The sequence below is a fragment of the Canis lupus genome, chromosome 17, assembly GCF_003254725.2.
Source record: "Canis lupus dingo isolate Sandy chromosome 17, ASM325472v2, whole genome shotgun sequence".
NCBI lineage: Eukaryota > Metazoa > Chordata > Mammalia > Carnivora > Canidae > Canis > Canis lupus.
The window spans coordinates 31260301-31285819 of record NC_064259.1 but is presented as its reverse complement, the minus strand read 5'-3'; the positions used below and the strand labels follow the sequence as shown (position 1 = coordinate 31285819).

Below are 25519 nucleotides of genomic sequence, written 5' to 3'. Positions count from 1 at the left end.
AAATATAAATCACAATGCATCCCGATGCTATTATGTATGAGGTTATACCTTGGAGATATTGCAGATTTGGCTCCAGACCACTGCAATAAAGCAAAGATTGCAATAAAGTGAGTCAAATGAATTTGTTGGTTTCCGAGTGTGTTTAAAAAGTTATGTTTACACTATATTGTAGTCTATTAAGTGTGTGATAACATTATGTCTAAAAAACACTGTACATACTTTAACTTTAAAATATCATATTGCTTTTAAAAATGCTAACCATCATCAGAACTTTCAGCAAGTCATAATCACTAATTGCAGATCACCATAAAATATAATAATAAGGAAAGGTTTGAAATATTATAAGAATTACCAAACACAGACACAAAGTGAACGATGGCTATTGGAAAAATAGCGCCAATGAACTTGCTTCACAGGGGTTTCCGTAAACTGTCAATTGGTAAAAAACACAATGTCTGTGGAGTGCAATAAAGCAAAGCACAATAAAACCGAGGGCAATAAAATGAGGAATGTCTGTATGAATTCAAGGAATGAACCATGGTTCAATATTAGGATTCAATATTAGAATTCATATAATTCACTAGTAGGTCAACGGACCAAAAAAATATGTGGGGTTGATAAAATTTGAAAAGGCAGTTGATAAATTCAACATCCTTTCCTAGTTATTGGGCGGGGGGGCGGGGGGGGAACCTTAGCAAACTAGGATTAAAATACTTCCTTAGTGTACATGTGTGTGCACACACACACACCCCTCTTCAAATCAACAGCTAATTTTATACTAAAGGAACCACCATTAAAGTGAGAAACAAAGAAGTCAGTTGTCACCAGTATAATGTAACATTCCAAGAGCTCTAGCCAATGTATTGTAATAAGAAAAACAAATAGAATGTATAACTTTGGAGACAAGATTAATCATTTTTGTCTGGATGATAGTATTCTACAAAATCTAAGAGAATTGCCTAAGAGTCATTACAACCAGTGGAATTCAGTATAATGACTACAGCTCTCCAAATTCCACACACAAAAATTAACAGCTTTTGTACCAATCAGCACTTTAGAAAATCTAGTGGAGAAGCATCTCATTCAAATGTCAACAACAAAAAAGTTTAGAAGATAAAAAGAATTCTTCAGACTCTACGTAAAGACAACTACAAAACTTAGGTGAGGTACATAAATGATTTTATTTAAATTAACATATATTTCTGGGGCTCCCTGGGTGGCTCAGGGGTTTGGTGCCTGCCTTTGGCCCAGGGCATGATCCTGGAGTCCTGGGATCGAGTCCCATATTGGGCTCCCTGCATGGAGCCTGTGTCTCCCTCTGCCTGTGTTTCTGCCCGCCCCCTCTCTCTGTGTCTCTCATGAATAAATAAATAAAATCTTTTAAAACAATAAACAAATAAAAAAATAAGTTAACGTATATTTCTGGATGGAAATATTCATTATTACAAAGATACTGCTTCCTTTATTTATTTATTGCATTTATTATTTATTTATTTATTTATTTATCAGAGTGCCAACGGGATTTTTTTAACTTGAAAATCAAGTTATCTAAATCAATATCTTTTTTTAAAAAAAGAAAGGGGACCTTAACTGCCAAATACTAAATCAGTTAGAGATTTCCTTTGACAAAAAGTACCATAAACAAAACTAAAAATTTATTTGCCAGGTGAAGAATTAATATAATTTCATTTGCAGATTTTATTAAATTAAATGTTTTAAAAGAGTAACACCCATTTCGAAAATCTATTCATCCAAAAAAACTTGAGTCAAATCCTACTATTGTTCCAGCTGGATACAGAGGATATAGCAGTAAACAGAACATACAAAAAAAGTTGCCTAACTTTTATGGAACTTACATCCAATTCCTACATGAAAAAGTAAATCATAAAGCAGAGGGGAAAATGACAAACACACCTTGGAGAACATGTTTATTCTCCCAATTAATTAGTAAAAAATCAAAAATTTAAAATAAGGTACCATTTCTTGCCTATCAAATCAGCAAAGAATTTTGAAAAACCAATATACCTAGCATTGTTAAAGTCAAGGAATGTGTCACTCTGATTCACAGCTGCTGAGAGTATATAATTGAAGGGAAATTTAGCAGTATGTATGAAAATCCTTTAAATGGTTTTCATCCTTTAATAAACATTCTATTTAGAGAAATTTATAATAAAATAATCAGTTGCAAAGTTACACATAAGAATGTTCAACACATCAACATTTATAACAACAAAAAATTGGGACTTACTTAATTTTCTAATAGTAAAGATTTGGTTAACTGCACTTTGCTACATCCATATAATGGAACATGATGCATCCAGCCCATTAAAATGGAAGCTGTAAAATAGTCATGTTCTGGGGAAATATTCATGAAATGATACTGTGGGAAAAAATGAGATTAGAAAATAGAATGTCCAGTGTAATTGAAATTTATTTTGAATTGTTCCAATATCCCAGTGAATGCACAAATTTTACTTTTAAAATAAAAATTATTTTAAAAAACAGTTTACATGATGAATTAATTCATCTTTATTATGAGCTAAATAGGTTTTGTATTGGCTTAGAGGACAGATCGTTTAACCATCCTACAAGTTAATTTATAAACTAACATATATTTTCATAAAGTTAGAAATGTAAACTTCATATATTGTTCAAAGCCCTAAAAACAGGGGCAGCCCGGGTGGCTCAGTGATTTTGCGCCACCTTCAGCCCAGGGCCTGATCCTGGAGACCCAGATCGAGACCCAGATCGAGTCCCACGTCGGGCTCCCTGCATGGAACCTGCTTCTCCCTCTACCTCTCTCTCTCTCTCATGAATAAATAAATAAAATCTTTAAAAAAATTTTTTAAAAAAGACAAAGACTGTCTTTTTTTTTTAAAAAAAGGCCCTAAAAATAAACATACCATACATACAATACACATACCTGTTTAACTGAACTAAACATCTTTCTCTTTCCTCTATGCACTGTAAGCCTTCCTACTTGTGGGACTTAGCTGATGCTCTTCCTTTAACTTGGAATATTCTAACTTATTCCACTTTCCCTTTCTCTATCATCATCTTTGCAATGGGAAATCCTAGGGGCACCTGGCTGGCTTAGTTGGTAGAGCATGTGATTTTTGATATGGGGGTTGGGTGTAGATAATAAAATCTTTAAAAAATAAATAAAATGGGAAATCCTAGATATTCTCAACATCTCAGAAATTCCTCCACCTGGGTAGAATTCCTCCCTCCTTGGCATAGCCACAGAGTTTTATTTCTATCTCTGTTACGTCCTTGGTACCTACCTGCCTTATGTGTTTTTATGTGCATTCTCTCTTACTGGATTGTAAGTATTTTGAGTGCAGAATTCAAATCTAATTAAACTTAACAGCTTCCTCAGTGTGCACCATTCTTTTATTCATTCACTTCAGAAATAACTTATTGAGGACTTCTGCTGGTGCAGAGGATACAAAGATATAGTGGCTCAGTCCTGCCCTCAAGAAGCTTAAAATTGAATCGAGAGACATATACCCAGAATAGCAGTTACAAATGGCAATGTTGGGGATCCCTGGGTGGCGCAGCGGTTTGGCACCTGCCTTTGGCCCAGGGCGCGATCCTGGAGACCCGGGATCAAATCCTGCGTCGGGCTCCCAGTGCATGGAGCCTGCTTCTCCCTCTGCCTGTGTCTCTGCCTCTCTCTCTCTCTATCATAAATAAAAATAAAAAAAAAATTAAAAAAAAAAAAAAACAAATGGCAATGTTGATTGGGTTAATGTTGGTACAACTGCAACATCTGCCAGTCCTGGGGAATCAGGGAAGTTTCTGCAGAGAAGGAAGTGTTTAGCCTTAGACTTTACAAAGGGAAGAGTTGGCCAGATGGACAGTCATGGGAGGAATGCACAGCAAGAAGGAGCAAAACATAGTCAAGTAATCTTTCATACAGTGTATTTAGCAACCACAAGGATCTCTCTCGCACTCTCTCTTTTTTAAGTTTTATTTATACCCAATTTATACCCAATGTGGGGCTCAAACTCATGACCCTGAGAGATCAGGAGTCTCACACTCTTCCGACTGAGCTACCCTCACAAGGATCTCTGAACTACCTACTTTCCACTCTTTTTAAGTTTTATAAGTGTATTTAGCAGGGCTAGTGCATACATGTGCTTTTGGTCCACCCTGAGACTTGGATCTACATAGGAGAACAGTGCAGAACCTGCCACTCTTTTTATGAAACGCAGGGTACTTCTGCATAATAATGATTAATTTAAAACATCCATCTATCTTCACTCCCTTCTTAAAACCTACTTAAGTAATAACAAAGAGAGTGTAAAACCAGTGAATAGAAACAGGTAAACAACCAGACTGCACACATACCAATCCTATTTGAGCCATTGTTTAATAGAGTAAATTCACAGTTTGGATAAATAACTGGTGTGCAGATATGAGGCAATCAACATAGTGGACAGGTAGGTAGGCTGAGCTGTGGGATGGTTAGCTGATGACCAAGAGATCCAAGCACTAAATCGTGTCATTAAGAAGAGCTGATTTAACACTAAGATGGTGAAAATGTACTGCTTCCTCTGCCAGATAAAACCTTTGGTGTCTTCTGTTTGGATAGAAAAAAAAGCACTTGTTAGATCAATAGCTGCATGCTGAGTACTGGGTACTGAGACTGGGCTGGATTTGCTCAAGTAAAGAAACTACATGTATGTACAGCAGCTGAAACTGGCATCACCTGATTAAACTTAAAATAATCTATTCCCATTCTCTAAGACCCTGCTGTGTTCTATAGTAAGTACAATGGGCAAGTTAATTGGTTATGTGAGAGAAATTGCGTCCCTGCCAGAGGAAGGATTTTCCTTCCCATTGCACTATGTATAATGGAATAATCCTGCCTTCAAGAAGATTAAGATCTAATGAGGAATCAGAAATGCAAAGGAACAATTATAAGTGATTATAGTATTATAAAGCTAGTGGGTTTATAAAACTACAGCTGTCCATTCCACTTCTGGCTGACAGCACATTATGTATATATGTAAGTCAGGCTTCTTCAGTTTCTTTTTTTTTTTTTAACTTTAGCTTTATTGATGTATAATTGACATATAAAAGGCTTGAATTTCTCTCTCACTTAACTGTTCATAGAAAAATTCCCATAAGACAGGGTGTGGTTTGGTAGAAAATTGACTGTGAATCATGAGTACCGAGAAATACATCAGTGAGGGTTGCACAAGCATCATGTCCCAGATAATGAAGTGTAGGGAGAGCCTTTCTTTGAAATGGCTTCCTGATTTCAGTGGGGATGATGAGATCCCTGGATGACAGTGGCCAAATAGTAGTTGTTCATTTTCAGAATTGTAACAGGCAACAGAGCCAAGGGTGATTGATCAAAATGGCCTAATTGACCATAGGGTCTCTCAAACCAAAATAAAAGGGCAGACTGCTAAGGTTCTGTTTGTTCTATAAAACTGGTGAGAGGCTTGACTTGAGTCACCACAATAACCAGTTCACAGAACCAGTACCTGGTGACTCAAGGGAAGATGGCTGTCCTTGAGGAATGGCCCTGCAGTAACATCACACATCTGTAATTAATTCTCCTCTTAGCCTGCCCTAAAGTAGTCTGTAGCCATTTACCAGGACAGTTGCATACTGGGAAAAGAGAAATACCCTATATTTCAGGAATTACTGGACAAGGCTCTGAGGTAAAACCAGTGACCAGTGACCTTGAAAGACACTGCAGTCAGTTTAGAGGGATGGAAAGCAGGAAGCATTAAGTCTGGTGGTAAATGAAATCTTGACTCAAATCCATCTCACAGTTGTCCTAGTAGGTCCACAGATCCATCCTTGGGATTTTTTTCCCATTTCCTACCTGGATAGTTGAAATGAATACACTAGAAGAAGGGAGAGGGGGAGGTGGTGGGAAGCCAGCTGGCTTTGATCCAAGGAATGAAAACTATGGTGGTAGGAAGAGCCTGGTACAATTGGCTGGTATCCTTCTGCTTCTTTACCAAAATAGAAAACTGAAAGCCATACCATGCGTTTGGAGAAGAGCATAGATTGGCACTACCATTAAACACCTTGAGGAGGCACAGTTGAGAGGTAGATGAGCATGTTGCGTATGAAAAATCCTCTCCAACACTCTATCTCCTCAGATCTTTGGATCTCCTCCTCCTCATTTTACTAATGATTTCTGGCATTCAACTTCAATTGCCATAGGCAGCCATTTAGCCAGGTTTTAATCAACCAGTTTAGTAATCAGCTAGATTCATTCCTAGCTGTTCCAGGTAGTCTGTTGAAACTAGAATCTCTAGTAAGTGTGTCCATATTATAATAATCAGTCCAATATAAAATTATGATTCTTCCTCTCTGGTCCTACATCAATGAAATCCATTCTCATAGGCATTCCCCATTGGAAATTAGCAACATCTTATAGTTCTTTTGGCTGCATAAACCTCTTCCTCTGTTTGACTTTGTAATAGGCCCCATGGGACATCCTGAAATCTGACTTTAGATAAGGTTTGGAGACCTTGAGAAGTGTTGGGGAGAGGAGCCTTGAGAAGAATGGTTATCCCCGTGCAACACAGCTACCTCAAGTGAGAACATTAGAGGGTTTCTGTCAAGGCAAAACCAGCCTCATCATACAAGTTTGGGGACCAGTTTGCATGAGACAGGATGTTTGGTGGGAAGTTGGGGTGCTCTTAGCTATATAAATACACCTGAGTGTCACATTTCAATTCTTGAAATATAGATAGCTCTTTCTCAGTTAATTGAGAAATTAATTAACCTCATGTAAGTTAAATCTATCTCATCACTTAACACCCTGCAGGATTATTCTCCTTGGTTTGATTTTTCAGTCATTTCATGTTATCCCTAAAGGTCCATGAAGTGAGTTCTACACACACACAATTAATAAAGGGATCTTTTAGGGCAAGCATTGAAACTCCTGGCTTCCTAAGTGGGTCTTGAACAAAGATATTAAAGCCCTAACCCTATCCTTCTTAAAAATTTCTCATGAAGTTAGAAAAAGCCAACCTGCTCCACTTTTATTATTTATGTTTCACATGTTGTTCTGTCACATTCAGTCCGCCAAAGGCTTGCCTTGAATGGGCATTTTATTCCAAATGACCACAGATGATGATTTAACAATTGTTTTGTCTCTAGGTGCCCATCTACCACCTAGTCCAGTTGCCAGTGGTACTCAGGTTCTCCTGCCTTTAGACCCAATTAAATCAGATAGCCAGTCCCCAATTCCCAAGGCCTTGGTGTCCTGCCCACAAACGCTTCTGGTATCATCTTCTGAACCAGTCAGGATTCAACAACAGAATTCACTCCAGCTAGTTTAAATGAAAAGGATGTATTATGGGGTGCTGGTTTATAAAATGTCCAGAGTGCCTGTAAAACAAGGTTAGTGAAGTACCTATTAGATACCAGGTACCATTCTAGGTACCCCCAGGGCTACAACAGTGAATAAGACGAAGTCCTTGAATTGAAAGAAACACAGGGAGGGGTTAGAGAATGCGTAGGGAGGGGAGGAGAACGAACAATAAACACAAGGATCTGGAGGTGTGAACAAGCCTGGCATGTTCAGGGAACCACAGAAACCAATGGGGCCAAAGTGGAGTATCTGTGGGCCTATGGGAGGAGATGAATGAGGAGGAGGTTACCGAAGTGGCAGTGTTACTCGGGTAGTGACAATGAAATCAGGTTTTCCTATGTGAAGTTGTATAACAAATTAAAGCAAAGATGATGAGTCCTGATGTCAGCATTCGGATTCGTCTCAGTGACCCAAGAGAGCAGTCCCTGAGCAATCCAGTCTGAATTTCCCAATCATGACACCCTTCTTCAACCTTGAGTAAGGACGTCTGGTTTTTGCTCTCAGGCCTTCACTATTCCTTGCAGTATTTGTTTCTGCACTTACCCAGGGTAAGGGAACACTGAGTGTCAGTTGACTTCTGAAGGTTTGATTTCACTTCAAAACACTTTGAAACATGCTGCCTTTGGCTGAATAATGTTGCAATCCTCTATCTTTCTGGAATGAGCACTGTGTGAATCTGTCTTCTCTTTGATAACTATCTTCTCTTTGTAAGATCAATGGTATTTGTTTGTAGCTGGTATTTTGAATATATGTTGTGGTGCTTATGATGGAACCTGCTTTCTCGAAATCTGAGCTGTTCTGTGTAGAGCAGAACCATGACACTTCCCATGAGATGCCACAAAACAAACATTCTTCTTCCACAGCAAGAACCCAGGACTTTCCTATGGCATTCGTTCATGCTGGATTCCATGTTATTAACACTAGAAACCTTGGTTCTACCAGCCTTTGAACACTTGCCCCTATCTCCAAATTCCAGGACTTGATCCCCCGGACCTGCAGTCCGTACATCCCGCCCAGCATTACATTTCTACATGAATTGGGCTGCATGTTTCTCTTAACAGTCCCTCACAAGGACTGAAATCCATTTCCCTTCTCTCTACCACCACCACTCTAATCAAATCACCAGATCTCACCTGCATCATTAAATTTGCCACCTAATCAACCTTCCTGTATCCACTCTGACCCCAGAAATCCATTCTCCATGTTATGCCACTTGCCACCTTGAGTCCTTTCAATGGCTTTCCCTTAGACTTAGAATAAAATTCAAACTACTTACCCAGATCTGTAAGGCCCTCTGTGCTTTGGCTCCTGCCAACCTCACCAACTTCTTCACTCATGCTTTGACCACCCTGGCTTCCTAACTGTTTCTCCTATACTCCCTGTTCTTTCTTACTGCTATTATCTTGGAGTTCTTCTTGTCTTTGTACAGGGTCTCAGTCCTATCTCTGGTCTCACCTGATCCCAGACCCTCATTTCCTAAACCTATGGAGAGATAAAAACCCAGACTCTTAGAGGATAGTCATCATCATCGTCTTCTCCTTCCTCTCCTTCCTCTTCCTCCTCCTCTTCCTCTTCAGATTTTATTTATTAGACAGAGAGAGCACAAGCAGAGAGAGCAGCAGGGAAAGGGAGAAGCAGATTCCCCCCTGGGGTTTGATCCCAGGAGTCTGGGATCATGACCTGAGCCGAAGGCAGATATGTAACCGACTGAGCCACCCGGATGCCCAGGAATAGTCTTCTCAATAAACTCATGGGGCATTGTTCCATTTTTACACATGAGGAAAACTGCAGGCACAAGTAACTTGCCCAGAGTTATAAAACTTGGAAACAGCACAGCTGGGATTTGAACCTTGCCTCATAGTGTTCAAAATGGCTGTACTATTCTTTTTGTCTCTGAATTTTGACATAACCTGATCTTTCTCCCCTCTTTGCCTAGAACCAAGCTGGAGACGACATTGCTTGATTGTTTTTATAAGAGACAGGAAATAGAAATGGCCCTATATACTTGCAGTGGAAAGGGATTTAATACTGAGAACTAGGGGCTTTCAAAATTAGTAATATTTAATAATCAGAAGAACTGGAGTCAAAGGGCTGCCACCAGACCATGGATATCAAGAACGTGCCGCCATAATTGTGACCTGAAATCAGAAAACTGCCCTGCGAAAAATACCTCCATGTACTTGTTGCTGTTTCTCAGCATGTACTGCAGCTCCTCCTGGTGAGGTCTTCTAGCTAATGCCATGCCTATGTCATACATAGGCCATCCCACTCCTCTGTAAGACCAGCTACACCTACAGGATGAGTTTAGTTTTTAAAAACTGATCTAAACATATGATTTAAATTTCCAAATGTGATAAAACATTAAGGCCAAGTGATGGGGATATTTGGAATATTAGATATTCCAAACACATCTAATTTAAAATATTTTAATTAAAAAGTTCTTCAGGGACACCTGGGTGGCTCAGCAGTTGAGCGTCTGCCTTTGGCTCAGGGCATGATCCTGGTCCAGGAATTGAGTCCCACATCGGGCTCCCTGTGAAGAGCCTGCTTCTTCCTCTGTCTATGTCTCTGCTTCTCTCTTGTGTCTCTCAGGAATAAATAAATAAAATCTTTAAAAAAAAATCTTCAAAAGACATCTTGTGTTTCAGATTTTCAAACCTGTAAACAGCAGCCTCATCCCCATGAACAGGGTTGAAAAACAAACAACACATGGATATTGCAGCATATATGCAGAATCCGGTATATATATATCATCAAGTCTTCATGAATCAGTTTTTATTTTTTTTATTTTTTTACTTTATTTTTTAGCATTAGGATCTTTTTTTTTTTTAATTTTTATTTATTTATGATAGAGAGAGAGAGAGAGGCAGAGACACAGGCAGAGGGAGAAGCAGGCTCCATGCACCGGGAGCCCGATGTGGGATTCGATCCTGGGTCTCCAGGATTGCGCCCTGGGCCAAAGGCAGGCGCCAAACCGCTGAGCCACCCAGGGATCCCCTGAATCAGTTTTTAAATAAGTAAACAAATAGCCAAAAAAGACACAAAGGCCATGAGCAGGATGTACACAAAAGAAGAAACGTAATGTCCAATAAACATGTGAAAACAAAAGTCACCAATAGTGAAATGCAAAAAAAAACCAAAATGAGCTATCTTTTTATTTTAACCACAGTTTGGCAAACATGACATCGGCAAAACCGGATGTTGGCAAGACAATGAGGAAACAGGGACTTTAATGCACAGATGTTTGGTGGGCGTGTAAATGGGCATAACCTTTTTTAGACAAGGTAGCTTGGCAGTCTAACTGAAGGCACATCATGGGACAGTGATGAATGGAAAGATACTAACAAAGTTAAAGGGAATGTAATGGCTATAATTTATAGAGATGGTTAGACAAAGTAGACTACTCCCAGGCAGAATGTAAGTTGCCAGATCCCCAGTTCTGCAGGGGAAAATACCTTCCAGTACTTCCAGGATTCTGCAGGGACAAGAAGCACCCAGCCTCCCCTTCTCAGGGGACGTGTGTGCTCCCTGGCTGGCCCTGGCTGCGTACCTGCATGCTTACCAGGTATGAGAAACTGTTACACAACTACAGCACCTACTTGAATGTGTTTACCACCAAACTGCTGGAAGCCAGTCTTCAAGTATGCCTTCCTTCCTGCAAAACCAGGTTTCAGATTACCTGAAGGTCATTTCAGATTACCTGAAGGTCATACCTGCAGGATCAAAATGTAAAATGTGCCCTCCATTGGTTCTGGAAATCCCATTTCTGGAACTCACCCTAAAAAGATAATTGCACAACTGTAATAAGATGAATGATTATGGATATTCATTGAAATGTTTCTAGGAATAAAACTGAGTCAACCTAATTGCTCACCAGTGGGAACTAAGTAAGTAAATTATGACACATCCATATAATGAGACCACGAAATAGATGTAGACGCATTAGTGTTTATACCCCTATGCATAAAAGGTTTCTGAAAGAGGTGGGGGAGGTTGCAGAGATTGAAATGTTGGACTACCCAGGTATGGAAGACTTTTCTTCGTGGATATACTTTTATACTCTTTAAATTTTGAGCCATATGAATGCATTTATTTAAAATTAAAGGAGCACCTGTGGGGCTCAGTTGGTTAAGTGTCTGACTCTTGATTTCGGCTCAGGTCATGATCTCAGGGTCGTGAGATCAAGCCCCACGTTGGGCTCTGTGCTGGGCATGGAGCATGCTTAAGATTTTTTCTCTCCCTTTATTCCTTCCCCCCACACTCACTCACTCTTATTCTCTCTCTCTCTCTCTCAGAAAATTAAAGTTAAAAATGCAGAGAGACAGAGGGAGAGATACAGGTACCTGAAGAGACAGCCACTGTACGTTACAGCAATTAGTTTGGGGTAGCAAGTTTTGAGTCAGTACTTTCTATTCCTTTATGTTTCAATACAGTTTAATTTTTGTGATAAGCATATATCATTTCTACAGATCTAAAATTTTCAAATCGCAAGAGAAAATTATCTATAATGAAAACATAGTGGGATCCCTGGGTGGCGCAGCGGTTTAGCGCCTGCCTTTGGCCCAGGGCGCGATCCTGGAGACCCGGGATCGAGTCCCACGTCGGGCTCCCGGTGCATGGAGCCTGCTTCTCCCTCTGCCTGTGTCTCTGCCTCTCTCTCTCACTGTGTGCCTATCATAAATAAATAATAAAAAAAAATTAAAAAAAAAAGAAAACATAGTAAAGCAATTTTCATTAACACATTCAAATAAAATATCTCCAGCACACCCTTTGCACCGTGTTTGTTGGCCATGGCAAGCCCTACCCACTCCATTTCTGTTCCCAGCACCCACGCCTGACTCTATCTTAGTTTTCATTTCCATTTTCATTTTCTTTCCCCTAGAGTTGCTGATGGAGTGATCAAAAGTGTATTATGGCAAACACTTCAAGCTCTTAATTTCTGTCATAAACATAACGTAAGTAACATTTTCCAATATATTTGTTAATTTCTTCTTTTCTTCTAAATAGCTCAGGGATCGCTTTAAAGAGCTAAGGATGGAGGGAAAGGAAGACAGTCACAGAATATAGGGAATGCAATCTGTGGCCTTTTTTTTTTCTCCCCAATTTCCATGAGAACCAAATTAGTAAATCCTTATGAATTAAAAGCTTGTGTAAATTTAATGTTCCTTTTGCCATCCTATTGGAGATTCCTGTGATCATTTTTATTTTATTTTATTTATGATAGTCACAGAGAGAGAGAGAGAGGCAGAGGGAGAAGCAGGCTCCATGCACCGGGAGCCCGACGTGGGATTCGATCCCGGATCTCCAGGATCGCGCCCTGGGCCAAAGGCAGGCGCTAAACTGCTGCGCCACCCAGGGATCCCTCCTGTGATCAGTTTTAAAGTGGGTTAAATAAGTTTGCAGGATAGCAGTGGTGTAACTCCCCATGGCACTTGATTTGATTTTGGTCTTAATGTTTTCTGAGTCCTTTGTTCTCTAACAGGCCCCCTTCCTCTATCATTTTTTTTTTTATTTTTATTGTTAGTTTTCTAGATCCATAGTTCTCAAACCTGAGCATGCATCATCTGCCATGAAGGTCTCATTAAGATAGAGTTTGCTGCCCCCGCCCCTTCAGAGTTTCTGATTCCAGAGGTCCAGGGTAGGGCCCCAAGAATTTGCATTTCTAACCTTTGCCCAGTTAATACTGAAGCTGCAGGTCCAAGAAATACACTTGGAATACTCCTGTGTTCCAGAGATCCTTGCGGCTGATTGCTTCCTGTGTCATTTAACTTGTTCTTTCCCTGTATTTCTAGTAAATTGGTATTGTGTCTAGAGACTTGATAATTTCAGGTTCAGTTTTTCAAACAAGAATATTTCATATGTAATGCTGTACATGTACATGTCTTGTGTTAACATCACAAGGCATATGTCAGCTTGTTCCACTTTTGATAATCTTAAAATAGATTAGTGGACTCAAGAGCTATTAGTTTGATCCTCTCCATTATTAATTTCCTGGTCAGCCTTTTTACTTGATGGCTTTAGCATCCATTGTTGTTTATTGCCTATATCTAGTATTTCATTAGGGTTAAAAAATGGCGATTTTCAAAATCTATTATTTCATCTGCATTTATTAATTTGAATTATATGGAGAAGAACCAACCCTCAAGGACTCTGGCTACAGTAAAATACAATAAGATAAAGATGTGATTATTCCTTTATTTGCTAACACAAACAGTGATAAGTTGGTATCTTAGCAACCTCCAAGAGTGAACAATGAAGATTTTAGGGGAATATAGGCATCATTACAAACTTATGGATCTTATATCACCGATGTGTTTCAATCCTTTGCAATTGTCATTCTCTCTAACATTCAAATTGTCCCATCTTGGACCAGTGGGAACTTCTTTAAGTTGTCTTCGAGAGACTTTTAATATAATGATAGTTTTTAAACAATAACTCTAGACCTTTTGAGTTGGTACCTAGACAGAGGCAGTGCCTGAGCAAGGATACAGACTACCATACTGTCAATGTTGATGCCAGTGGAATGTCTAACATAGTCTAGGATTGCTGGAAAAGAATGCAGAATCATGGAAATTAATTTCAATACTTAGGGGAAGCTTCCTTTAGTTTTAAGAAAGTCAATGAAGAGTTTGTTAGGATCAATCAAAAGCTTATATTTTAAATAAAGTATTTTGTTAGGATACATGGGCAACTCATTCAGTTTAGCGCCTTTTTTTTTTTTAAGATTTTATTTATTTATTCATGAGAGACAGAGAGAGAGAGAGAAAGAGAGGGAGGCAGAGACACAGGCAGAGGGAGAAGCAGGCTCCATGCAGGGAGCCCAATGTGGGACTCAATCCCAGGACTCCAGGATCATGCCCTGGGCCGAAGGCAGGGGCTAAACCACTGAGCTACACAGGGATCCCCTCAGCGCCTGACTCTTGATATCAGCTCAGGTCTTGATCTCAGGGTTGTGAGGTCAAGCCCCACATTGGGCTCCATGCTGGCTATGGAGCCTACTTAAAAAAAATAAAAATAAAAAATATAGAGAAATACTGTTCACAAGATACATAAGTCTGGTTTTCATGATGCAAATGCTTTCAAATACTTACTAAAGATGATGCTGAATTAAAACCACATCTCTGTTGCTTTCCATCATGCTATCAGAAGTATTAAAGTTTACCTAAGGTTCTTGTAGGAGTGTTATGGGTAGTTAAAATTATTTTTGAAAATTCTGTTTATCATAGTGTTTGTCCTTTATCTCTATTATCAGACACTTTCCTGTGTACTAGTTTATAAACTTGAATGCAATATCGAGGCTGATTTATCTTTGTATCTCTTCAACATCTGGCATGGTCTTCTTACATAAAAGGTGCTCACTCAATAAATATTTGTTGAATAACTAGATGAATGAATGAATCAATCAGCTTACCTACCTAATTGTGACTTATAATTTCCAGCAGACCAAACATTATTATAGCTCAGTGCAACTACCATCATTTCTCTGCTCAGAAATGTTCTGTATCTTAAGTTTTAAAACCTCCAATTGATAATCCATGACCTCTATTACAAATGGATAATTTCGTCGGGCTCCCTGCATGGAGCCTATACCTTCCTCTGCCTGTGTCTCTGCCTCTCTCTCTCTCTCTCTCTCTCTCTTTCTCTTTCTCATGAATGAATAAATAAATCTTTAAAAAAAAAAGATAATTTTTCAGACACACTTCCCTCCTCCAACATGGGAATTACTTCTGAACTCTGGTTATCTCATTTTCTTATGCTATGGTAAGCCCTTGTGTATCTTCTTATTTTATCTATTACTAAAATGCATGCAAAGGAAAAAATTTAGGTCATGTATAAACTGTTACAATACTATGTCTAAAACCTTTACCCCCCCCCCTTATTTTTAAAGGAACCCTCATGATACTCTCAAAGAACAGATAAGGCAATCTAACCCAATGGTGTTGCTGAAAATTCACAATTTTCAACCTATGGGAACCGTGACTACTTATTATCTCCAGAGTGGTGATCCGAACTAAGACAAGGAAGGTTAAAGTAGTAAGGAATTAAGACCTTATTACTCAAAGTGTAGTTAACAGAGACCACCTGGGAGCTCATTAGAAATGCAGGATCCTCAGGCCCACCCTAGATCTACTGAACCAGAATTTGCATTTTAATAAGATCTCTAGGAGATTCATGTGCACATTAAATTTTGAGAAGCACTGGACTTAAGAAAATACCTACTCATTTTGTTCTTTCTCACCCAATAATATTGCTAGAATGAGTTAACTAAAGTGACCCATTTAGTATCATTAGGAACTCATGGATTTTTATATACTTGATATATTAGACAAAAAGAACTTTATCTCAAAATGCCAAAACTACAGTGACTTCAAAGATATGTGTGTATTGGGCTGCAACATCCATCATCATCTTCTTCATATTTATGTTCTGGCTGTCAAGAAGGAGGTCCTTTTCCTCACTGCTGTATTAGTATCCATCTGTAAAGCTCAAAGAGGATGACCTCAGATAACAAGACTATTATTTAGGAACACCTGGCTGGCTCAGTTGGTAGAGCCAGGAACTCTTGATCTTGGGATCATGAGTTTGAGCGCCATTTTGAGTGTAAAGATTCCTTTAAAAATAAAACATTTAAAAAGAAAGAAAGAAAACTATTATTTGATCAGGTTGTATGAGAAGCAATTTGTGAAAGTTCTGGAGTTTCTTAAAGTTGAGAGTCGTGGATATCTTTTCTTGTTGGCTTGTGAGCCAGTTAAAATGAGATTATACATTAACCACAATAACCCAACATGAGCAATGTTTTCTAAAACTGTGTATGCAACCCAGGTTATTAAAAAGAACTGCTTCTGTCACGGTGACTTGCAGGTTTCTTGTTCTTTGGTGGAAAGTAAGCTGATTGCAAGAAGTACTACCGAGTTAGCACTGAGTGTGGCTTTGCAACCGAGAAAGTGAATATTCTGTGACTCACTCAGCGGCTTCCATTCTCCTTGCTTGACTTCTTACTGTTCCAGAGATTCTTACTCTTTTTCTTTATTCAGTATCCTATTCCCCATTATTTTGTTGCTTCTCTTACTGCACCTACACCCATATATTTTTTTTTCTGTTTCTTTGGGAAACATCAATACTTCATTTGCCTTTGTATTTTTTGGTTGGAAAATAAATTACTAAAAATTTTGCATGGATTTGCATTAGATCCAAAAATCATATTTAAATAGGCCAAAAAACAAGTGTCAGTGTAAGTCCATCTGCGTGATAATGCCACACATAGTCCAAAAATTGTAGGATTTGATGCAAACTCTTTTGAGGGACACAATCTATTCCTAGTAAATCACCAACTATTGTGAAGAGAACTCAGTGTTAATCCAAGTTTCATAACTGTGTTGCTTAAAAGATAGGATCTCAAAACTATGTTGGTATATATTATAGCAATGTATCCTTAAAAAATTAATATCTAAGGCCTTAGGACATTAAAGAGGGCTAGAGTTTTCTTCTTTTGGTCATACAAATCGTGAGACAGTTGACAATAATTGAGACTAAGTAGGAACAAACTTCTACTACCACTGCCATTTTTGTGACCTCAAATGATTTTGGATTCAGCTTTTTCTCTTCCCAGATAGCTCCAATAGAAGCAAAGAAAAATTATTTCAGAATTGTCAATGTAGCAGGAATTTATAAAGGGACCAGTAGCACAGGAGAGGAGTGAGGCAAAAGGAGCAAATTACTGTGACACTTCCTCCAGGGACCCTGTCAGTGGGGTCTTGCATTCACAAGATTGTGGCAGGAATGAAATGATTCATGTGCAAGTACTTTGAAAAGGACAGAGCTCAATATGAGGGCTGATCTGTAGAAGAACAACATCAATTTTGTTTGCTTGTTTGGGAGAAAGGACTGGAAAGATAAAGTTCTGAGGAATAGGGCCTGAGCTGTGTTCTCAGAGAGCCTCTGAGAACATGGAGCAGCCATTTCTAGAAGAAGGAAGAGGGAGGTTCACTCAGCCTTCATCCTCACCTCAGCCTGGTCCTCGCATGTCCAACGAGGAGCCCATGCTCCACTCAGGGTCATTTCAGTGATGCAGCAAACTGTCAGGTCTCTACCTAGAGAGAAATAGCAGGAGCCTCTGTGATGTGAGAATGCCTCATGGTGTCCTGCTCTCCTAGGAGGGAGCCCAGCAGACAGCACTGTGTGGTCATCTCTCAGGAGAGCTGCTAATCCCTCCAGGTTAGCTCCCTGCTGAGGGAGTGGAAGTGGTCCTCATCCCCTGATGCCAGAGAAGTAGGTGACCATAGCTCCCAACTTACCCAGGACCCTTGTGGTTTGTTCCTGTTGTCCTGGCATTGATTACTAACAGAGATCCTTTTACACATCCCAATTTGGTCAGTAAATAATATGGTCGCTCTAATTATAAGCCAAATTTTTTATATAAGCCAATTTTTAAGAAATGTTTTCTTTTTTTTTAAAGATTTTATTTATTTATTCATGAGAGACACGGGGAGAGAGAGAGAGAGACAGAGACAGAGACAGAGACATAGGGACATAGGCAGAGGGAGAAGCAGGCTCCATGCAGGGAGCCTGATGTGGGACTCAATCCCAGGACTCTAGGATCATGCCCTGAGCCGAAGACAGACACTCAACCACTGAGCCATCCAGGGATCCCCCTAAGAAATGTTTTCTATCATTCACATGTGTTTTCCAGTTTCCCAAATCTGCAATACTTACTTAACTGAATTGTGATTTTTGGGCAACAGTTCTTACCAGAGGTAGATTGAGTCTAATCTCATCTAGGGTTTTACCTCTTACAATTTAAGTAGAGCCCAGTAAAATGTGGAAGAAATAATTGTGTGGGGCAGCCCCAGTGACACAGCAGTTTAGCGCCGCCTGCAGCCCGGGGTGTGATCCTGGAGACCTGGGATCGAGTCCCACGTCAGGCTTCCTGCATGGAGCCTGCTTCTTCCTCTGCCTGTGTCTCTGACTCTCTCTCTCTCTCTCTCTCTCTGGATAAATAAATAAATATTTAAAAAGAGAAAAGAAAAAAGAAATAATTGTGTGGCATTGCCTTCTCAAAGAAAAAAAAAGTTTTCTTATCCAACAATTATAGTTTTATTTCTTCACCTCCATAGCAGCATTTTGATTTTTTTTTCCTTTTGGTGTGATAAGGTTTACAAGTGAAAACCTGCCAATTAAAGTTCTTTTAGAAAAATGAAGGAAAAGCATATTTGTTTTGATCTCATAAGCTGTGTTTATCATTTAAACTAATAATGTTTATTATGCTTTGTCACTTTGATGACGCTGAGAAATAATCAAATATTATCTTACAGTGTATTCACAGAGATGTAAAACCTGAAAATATTCTAATAACTAAGCAAGGGATAATCAAGATCTGTGACTTTGGGTTTGCACGAATTCTGAGTAAGTAGCAATTTTTCACTTGCTCATCCAATTCAGATGATTATGAAATGAGATAAACTCTTACTTTAGAAATGGAACAGATAGATGCTAAATGTGACACTGTGATTATTTCAAAGAAGAAAGGCTCACGTCTACCTTTTAGCCAGTACCTTGGTTTGCACTACAGCTCTGCTCCACTCCACTCAAATTTATTGCATGTCGCATTCATGTGCTTTGCCTCCTAGAGGAAAAGAATTACAAGATGCATTTCTGTTCTTCATGCACTTATAATCTGAAGTACAAGAAACAAAAGAATAAAACTAGATGGCTCACAGTGAAGTACCAAAGCAAGGGTGCAGATGGTTCCCTGGAGGGAGACATTACTGTGCCCCAGAGAGGTCATGAAAACCCCACATGGGGTTGGTGCAACTAGAATAGTAAACCAAAAGTTGAGGAGAGGCTTCAGAGACAGTGCTAAGGAAAAGGAAGTGGGGGCGCCCAGGGGACTCAGGTCATGATCTCAGAGTCCTGAGATTGAGCCCCAGGGCAGGCTCCCTGCCCATCAGGGTGCCTGTTTCTCCCTCTTCCTGCCCCTGGCTCATGCTCTCACTTGTTCTCTCTCTCTCTCACACACACAAATAAATAGATAAAATCTAGAAAGAAAGAAAGAGAGAGAGAGAGAGAGAAAGAAAGAAAGAAAGAAAGAAAGAAAGAAAAAGAAAGAAAGAAAAGAAGAAAAGAAAGTAAAAAGAAAGAGGGAGGGAGGAAGGAAGGAAGGAAAAGAAAGAAGAGAAAGAAAAGAAAAGAGGAAGTCATCCCAGACAGTGGGGAATCAAAGGGCAAGGGAACAAAGCATTATTTCTCCCTGAATCTAGAATTGTCGGGCAAGCAAAAACACGCATCAGCAACAATTCACCACGAGGTGGTTGCGCCCAGAATCAGTATCCTGATAGGACCAGACGCAGGTAGCTTCATGATACACTTGGAAGCTGGTTTCAACTTGAGGTTACACTACAGGAACCCTCACTCCTGCCCCCACCCCAAATGTAGGATGATATAGATGCTAAGCTGAAAGACCCTTGGGAGTTGACTTTCCTACCTGAGCACACAGTGGAAGTATTTACACAGTTAGTGCTTCACTGCCTCAACTGTTAGGAGTATTGTGGCCTCAGAGTCACTGAAGCCTGCCTGAATGCCAGACCAGCTCCCAGAGTCATTCACATGGTAAAGGAATGTGACCCACCTGATCTGACTGACGCATTTGCAGTTCCAGGAGACGCCTACACGGACTATGTCGCTACCCGATGGTACCGAGCTCCTGAACTTCTTGTGGGAGACACACAGTATGGTTCTTCAGTAGACATATGGGCTATTGGCTGCGTTTTTGCAGAGCTTCAGACAGGCCAGCCACTCTGGCCTGGAAAATCAGATGTGGACCAGCTTTATCTGATCATCAGAACACTGGGTATGAGTTGCATTTTATGGCTTACAGAGTTGCTAAATTGTTACAGTGATAGAAGAGGACGTCACTGTAATGAACGAGAGCTTTCTTGCTTCTCCAAAGTGCTGCTCAGTTGCTTGTTCTGGGCTGTAGCCAAAGTCCAACCATTTTCTCAATGCAGAGCCATATCTCCTCTCAGTGAGGAGCTCTCAGGTACCTTTCCAAGTCAAGTCAATTAGCCATGGAATAAGCTATATACTTACTTTCTGTATCAGGCTAAAATAGGAGTCATCTGCATAGAGCTGACTCTAAGAGATATTTGATCAAATGTTATTTCTGCCCACTGTAAAAGAGATTTCCCCCCAACTCTAGAGCAAGGGTCAGACTTTTCTATAAAGCGCTCGATGATAAATATTTTAGGTTTTGTATGCTCTGCAGTCTCTGTTGCAACTCAACTCTGTTCCTTTGTATAGCACTTTAGAATTTACGTATTACTTTCACACACGTCTCTTCAGTCTTAAGGACATACAAGAAAAAACCCATTAAGGACATAACATTTTTAGTTGTGTCTGTGTTACAAATGAGGAAACTGAGGCTCAGGGAGCTTCCATGAAGTCATACAACAGTTACATACAAAGCAGGAATGGGATTCAAGGGGCCTTTTTCATAAGTTTTCACCATGTGTCAGCATCTGTGGCAGTTGGCAGAGGATGTAACCAGAAGGTTAGCTATAGCTTTACACCAAACAGCAGGGACTCAAGGAAAGCAATACATCCACACACAAAATAGGTATTTATTAATTCCTTCCCATAGGCTATCCTGGCAGCGTGGCTGCTAGGCAATGGAACCACACTGCTGTTTGGTCTTATGAACGTCCCTGTTTGGTTCCAACACATTCTTCTGGAGAACTCACAGCATGAAAAATGTAGGGTAGAGTATCACCACAAGCCATGCCTTAAGTATATATTGTTTGGTTTATTTCTAAAAGGACTGTGCAAATTTACATTTAGCAGACATTAGACAGACCTGAGTGTGAGTCCTGCATCTGTCTCTTAATGACCATGTGACTTTAAACAGGTTATTAAGCTTCTGAGCCTCATTTTCCAAATTAAAAATAGCAACTACTATGAGACAGTTATGAGATCATGTGTGTAAAGCCCTCAATATGGTTTTCATACCTACTCTTTTGGTGAGAGCTGCATGGCAGACCGAGCCACATATGACTAAAAGAGTTGCATGGGAGAACTGACCTTCCCTGAGGAGGCATGTTTTTGCAGCGACTCATTCCTTCCAAATCTGGAAGGAATAATCAGGTTTAGTATTCTTATATATCTGGACCTCAGAAGTTAACCATTTAAACATTTTATTTTTATTAAATTTATCATGAGTTGCATGGTTTGTATTTTACAGGAAAACTAATCCCAAGACATCAATCTATCTTCAAAAGTAACCAGTTTTTCCATGGCATCAGTATTCCTGAGCCAGAAGACATGGTAAACTGCTCAATTTTGGATGTTTTATTATTTGTGTTGCAGCTTTCTTTAAAGGGGTATTTTTAAAAATATCTGAACTTTTGGCTCCTGTTTTCCTTCTGGCACACTGACACACAGATCAAAGAAGTTGTATTAAAATGATATAAATTAACCCAGAGAATGCTTTAAAAGTCTCTTTGCCCTATCTAGTCAAAGATTAACTTAATATTAAATTTGGAATGAAAGTTTATTTAGTACCTTACATAAATACCTTGATCCTTTTAGTCAAAACACCCAGTACCTTTCCCTAAAATAATTGTCTACTGTTAAATGGTACTTACTGTAGTCTTCTTTATTTTGATAACATGCATTCTCTATTTTTTCAGCTTGTAAAACAAAGCCCAAGTCCATAAAAACCATTTCTTCACAACAGATATTTTCATGTGGAAAGTCATTCTACAAAATGATCCTCATTGTATCCAAACCAAAACTCTAAACCACATTAATCACGGTTACACTCTTGCTGTGTTCTTTGCCTTTCTTTGGGCATGTGTCAGTGACTACTTGACACTCTTACTCTCTCTAGACATCGATTTCCTGTCTGTGTTAGCTAAGCATGGGCTATGACTTTTAAAGCTCCACGTGGTCTAAATTCTGCCTATAGATTGAAAGGACTGTTAGAAGAGATGTTTGCCCACATTTAGGCTGTGTTGGCACAAGAGTGGTGCAGGGATGGGGAAAGTCTGTAAAGCCATATTATGGTTCATACCCATGTGAACAATCTGAGGTTCAAATGATCCCAACCATCTCCAGACACCCTGTTTATTTTAAATTTGATATTTCATATGATACTTTGATATATACTAGATTTCTTTTTTTATATTTGTTAACGCTTTTTTTTAAAAAAAGATTGATTTATTCATTTGAAAGCTGGAAGGCACAAATGAGTGAGTGGGGGTGGGGGAGGGAATAGAGAGAGAGGGAGAGAGAAACTTTAGCCTACTTGCAGGCTGAGTGACTTACATGCTGAGTGTGGATCCCCACCCAGGGCTGGATCTGAGGACCCTAAGAGCATGACCTGAGCCAAAACCAAGAGTCAGCCACTTAACCTACTGCACCACTCAGGTGCCCCTATATTTGTTAAAGGTTTTAATAAATACAACAAAAGGTTAAAATTGAATTAACAAGGTTAGAAGTTGAATTACAAAAGAACATTTACGTAACAGTTTAGTTTAAAGAATGGAATACAAATTCACAATACTTGCTGCCTAGTTAAAGGAGACTATTACCTGTGCACCTCAGTGGCTCAGTTGGTTGAGTGTCTGACTTTTGATCTCGGCTTAGGTCTTGATCTCAGGGTTGTGAATTCACACTAGGTGTGGAGCCAACCTAAAAAAAAAAAAAAAAAAAAGTTAAAAAAAAAACTAAAAACCATAAAGGAGACTATTACTATTATCTTTGAAATCTTTGAAGCTTCCCCTTCCCTATGTGCTCCTCCCTTAATTCCATTCCCTTCCTTCCCTACTATTCTGAATTTTGTGTTTATCATTCTGTTGCTTTCTATAGTGCTCATACACATGTAGCTCAACACATTTTCATTAATGCTCAAAGCATTCCCTATAAGTAGACCTGGCACAGCTATTAAAGTACTGTTGTAGGATTTCAGGGAAATTTGGAGTTCACATTTACCAAGCATCAATTGCAAGACAATGTGAAATAAATAATTCCAGCTTTTGTCTTTTAACCTTTGTACTATAGTGTAAAATTATATAAAAATGGACTTTAAGAAAGTCCCTAAAAGGAATTATCTAGTCTCCTAGGGGAGGTCTTTCTCCAGAGTGCACTTACTTCTAATATATTCAAAATAAACATAACTTTGTTGTTATGTAACATTGAAATTCTTTATTTTGTTTTCTAGGAAACTCTTGAAGAAAAGTTCTCAGATGCTCACCCCATGTCTTTGAATTTCATGAAGGTACTTAAGAATCAATTATAACCATTATTGACTACAAATTGTAATAATTGAAGCTGGTAACTCTGGGAGGGATTGACAATATAATGTTTTAGATACATTGGGTTAAATGAAATTTAAAATCATTTTTTAAAAAATTAATAGACCAGGCAAACTCCGAGACATGAAGATGCTAGATAGAGTTCTTTTACTAGGCCCAAAAGAAATAGTCAAACAAAGGACAAATTCTAATATAAAGCAGGGGCACCTGGGTGGCTCAGTGGTTGAGTGTCTGCCTTCAGCTTGAGTCATGATCCCAGGATCCTTGGGTCCAGTCCCTTGTCAGGCTCCCTGCAGGGAACCTGTTTCTCCCTCTGCCTATATCTCTGTGTCTCTCGTGAATAAATAAATAAATAAAATATTTTTAAAAATTCTAATATAAAGCAGAAGAAATTCACCTATGATTAGGCTGCCATTCATGCTTGACCAACTGACCCATGCAAGAAGATGTGACTCTTATATCCACCATGGATACTGAAAGCTCTTAGTGGGATATGGATGGAGATATCAGTAAAGGTATCTATCTTTAGCAACCAATTAAGTTCTATCTATAGCAGTGGTTTCCATACTATTCATCAGAATGACTACTCATCAGAACGAGCTTTTTAAAAATATACTTTCCAGTATCTAACCTCAGAGTTACAGAAGCATAATCTCTCTGTATAGGACCTTGGAATTTGCATCTTTAAACATCCCCCTAGGTGATTATGATACACAGCCTAGCTCAGAAATCATCTGATCTAGAAGGCAGAGCCACCTGGATGACCTAGAGTCAATTGGATAGACTAGCCATTGTTCTAGTGGTGGTCACTGCCAAGGTGCTATCCAGGGTGCTGGATTCCTTTGGTTTGAGTCCTCCTGAAAGCCTGGCATCTCTGTGCCCTCAGACTGCCCTTACCAATGCTTCACTGGCTCTCAGCTGCCTTCTCTCTCTCTCCCTGCTCTGACTTGCCTTAATCCAGCACTCTGAAGGCCCTGTCCTAGAAGTCCAACTTCCTAACCTTGTTCTGGACAGATTGTTATGACCCACCTGCTATTTAGCAAGACCTCCTGTGGAGAGGTATCTGTCCAGTACTACAAACCCAACCCATTCTCAGGTGTAGGTCCAGCCTTCTGCTGGTTACTCCTCTAACCAGAGGAAAAAAACTTCCTAGAAGGCAACTCCAGGGCAGAAAAACTCCAAGGGGGACACGTGGGTGGCTCAGTGATTGAGCATTTGCCTTTGGCTCAGGGTGTGATCCCGGGGTCCTAGGATTGAGTCCCACATTAGGCTCCCCACGGGGAGCCTGCTTCTCCCTCTGCCTAAGTCTCTGCCTCTTTCTGTGTGTCTCTCATGAATAAGTAAATAAAACCTTTTAAAAAAATACTCCAAGATATAGGACAAACTCCCTGTCTTCAGCTCCAAAGGTGAAGTGCCATGTTTGCCTGCCCACTTCTGGATGAAGCTAGTTTTTTCACTCAGCTATTTGATTTATATCTGTAACATCTGATCTGAGACCTAAGGATTCTCTAAGTGCATCAAAGATTGTGCTGTTCCATGGGCCACACCCTGTCTGCTATACTCCTGCCCCAGGCTAAATGAAGGAAGACTTTCTTAAACTAATTGCAATTGAGATATCTTTTTTTTTAATTTATTTTTTATTGGTGTTCAATTTACTAACATACAGAATAACCCCCAGTGCCGTCACCCATTCACTCCCACCCCCCGCCCTCCTCCCCTTCTACCACCCCTAGTTCATTTCCCAGAGTTAGCAGTCTTTACGTTCTGTCTCCCTTTCTGATATTTCCCACACATTTCTTCTCCCTTCCCTTATATTCCCTTTCACTATTATTTATATTCCCCAAATGAATGAGAACATATA

At 39.5% G+C, this 25519-nt stretch overlaps 1 protein-coding gene and 1 long non-coding RNA gene across 15 annotated transcripts in view; one reads left to right on the top strand and one right to left on the bottom strand.

The window, feature by feature from the left end:
• CDKL4 (cyclin dependent kinase like 4) overlaps positions 1–25519 on the top strand; it is an 82502-nt gene that overhangs the window by 23981 nt on the left and 33002 nt on the right. For all 12 annotated transcript variants that reach the window (XR_007403090.1, XM_035700405.2, XM_049095788.1 and 9 more), the window contains 5 exons: positions 12234–12306; positions 18664–18754; positions 20001–20198; positions 21585–21667; positions 23565–23621. Coding sequence is in view for 11 of the 12 variants with exons in the window: in XM_035700405.2 (XP_035556298.1) it covers positions 12234–12306; positions 18664–18754; positions 20001–20198; positions 21585–21667; positions 23565–23621 (502 nt within the window). In the remaining variant the exon portion in view is untranslated. The remainder of the gene's footprint in view (positions 1–12233; positions 12307–18663; positions 18755–20000; positions 20199–21584; positions 21668–23564; positions 23622–25519) is intronic.
• Positions 14438–25519, bottom strand: part of LOC112664492 (uncharacterized) — a 65840-nt gene continuing 54758 nt past the window's right edge. For 2 of the 3 annotated variants that reach the window (XR_007403094.1, XR_007403093.1), the window contains exons 2-5: positions 22936–23035; positions 18904–18974; positions 17357–17442; positions 14438–14490 (exon numbers count right to left, since the gene is read on the bottom strand). This is a non-coding gene — a long non-coding RNA (uncharacterized LOC112664492). Of the gene's footprint in view, positions 14491–17356; positions 17443–18903; positions 18975–19976; positions 20105–22935; positions 23036–25519 lie in introns of those variants that run through there. The other variant, XR_003139771.3, reaches the window with a different exon arrangement.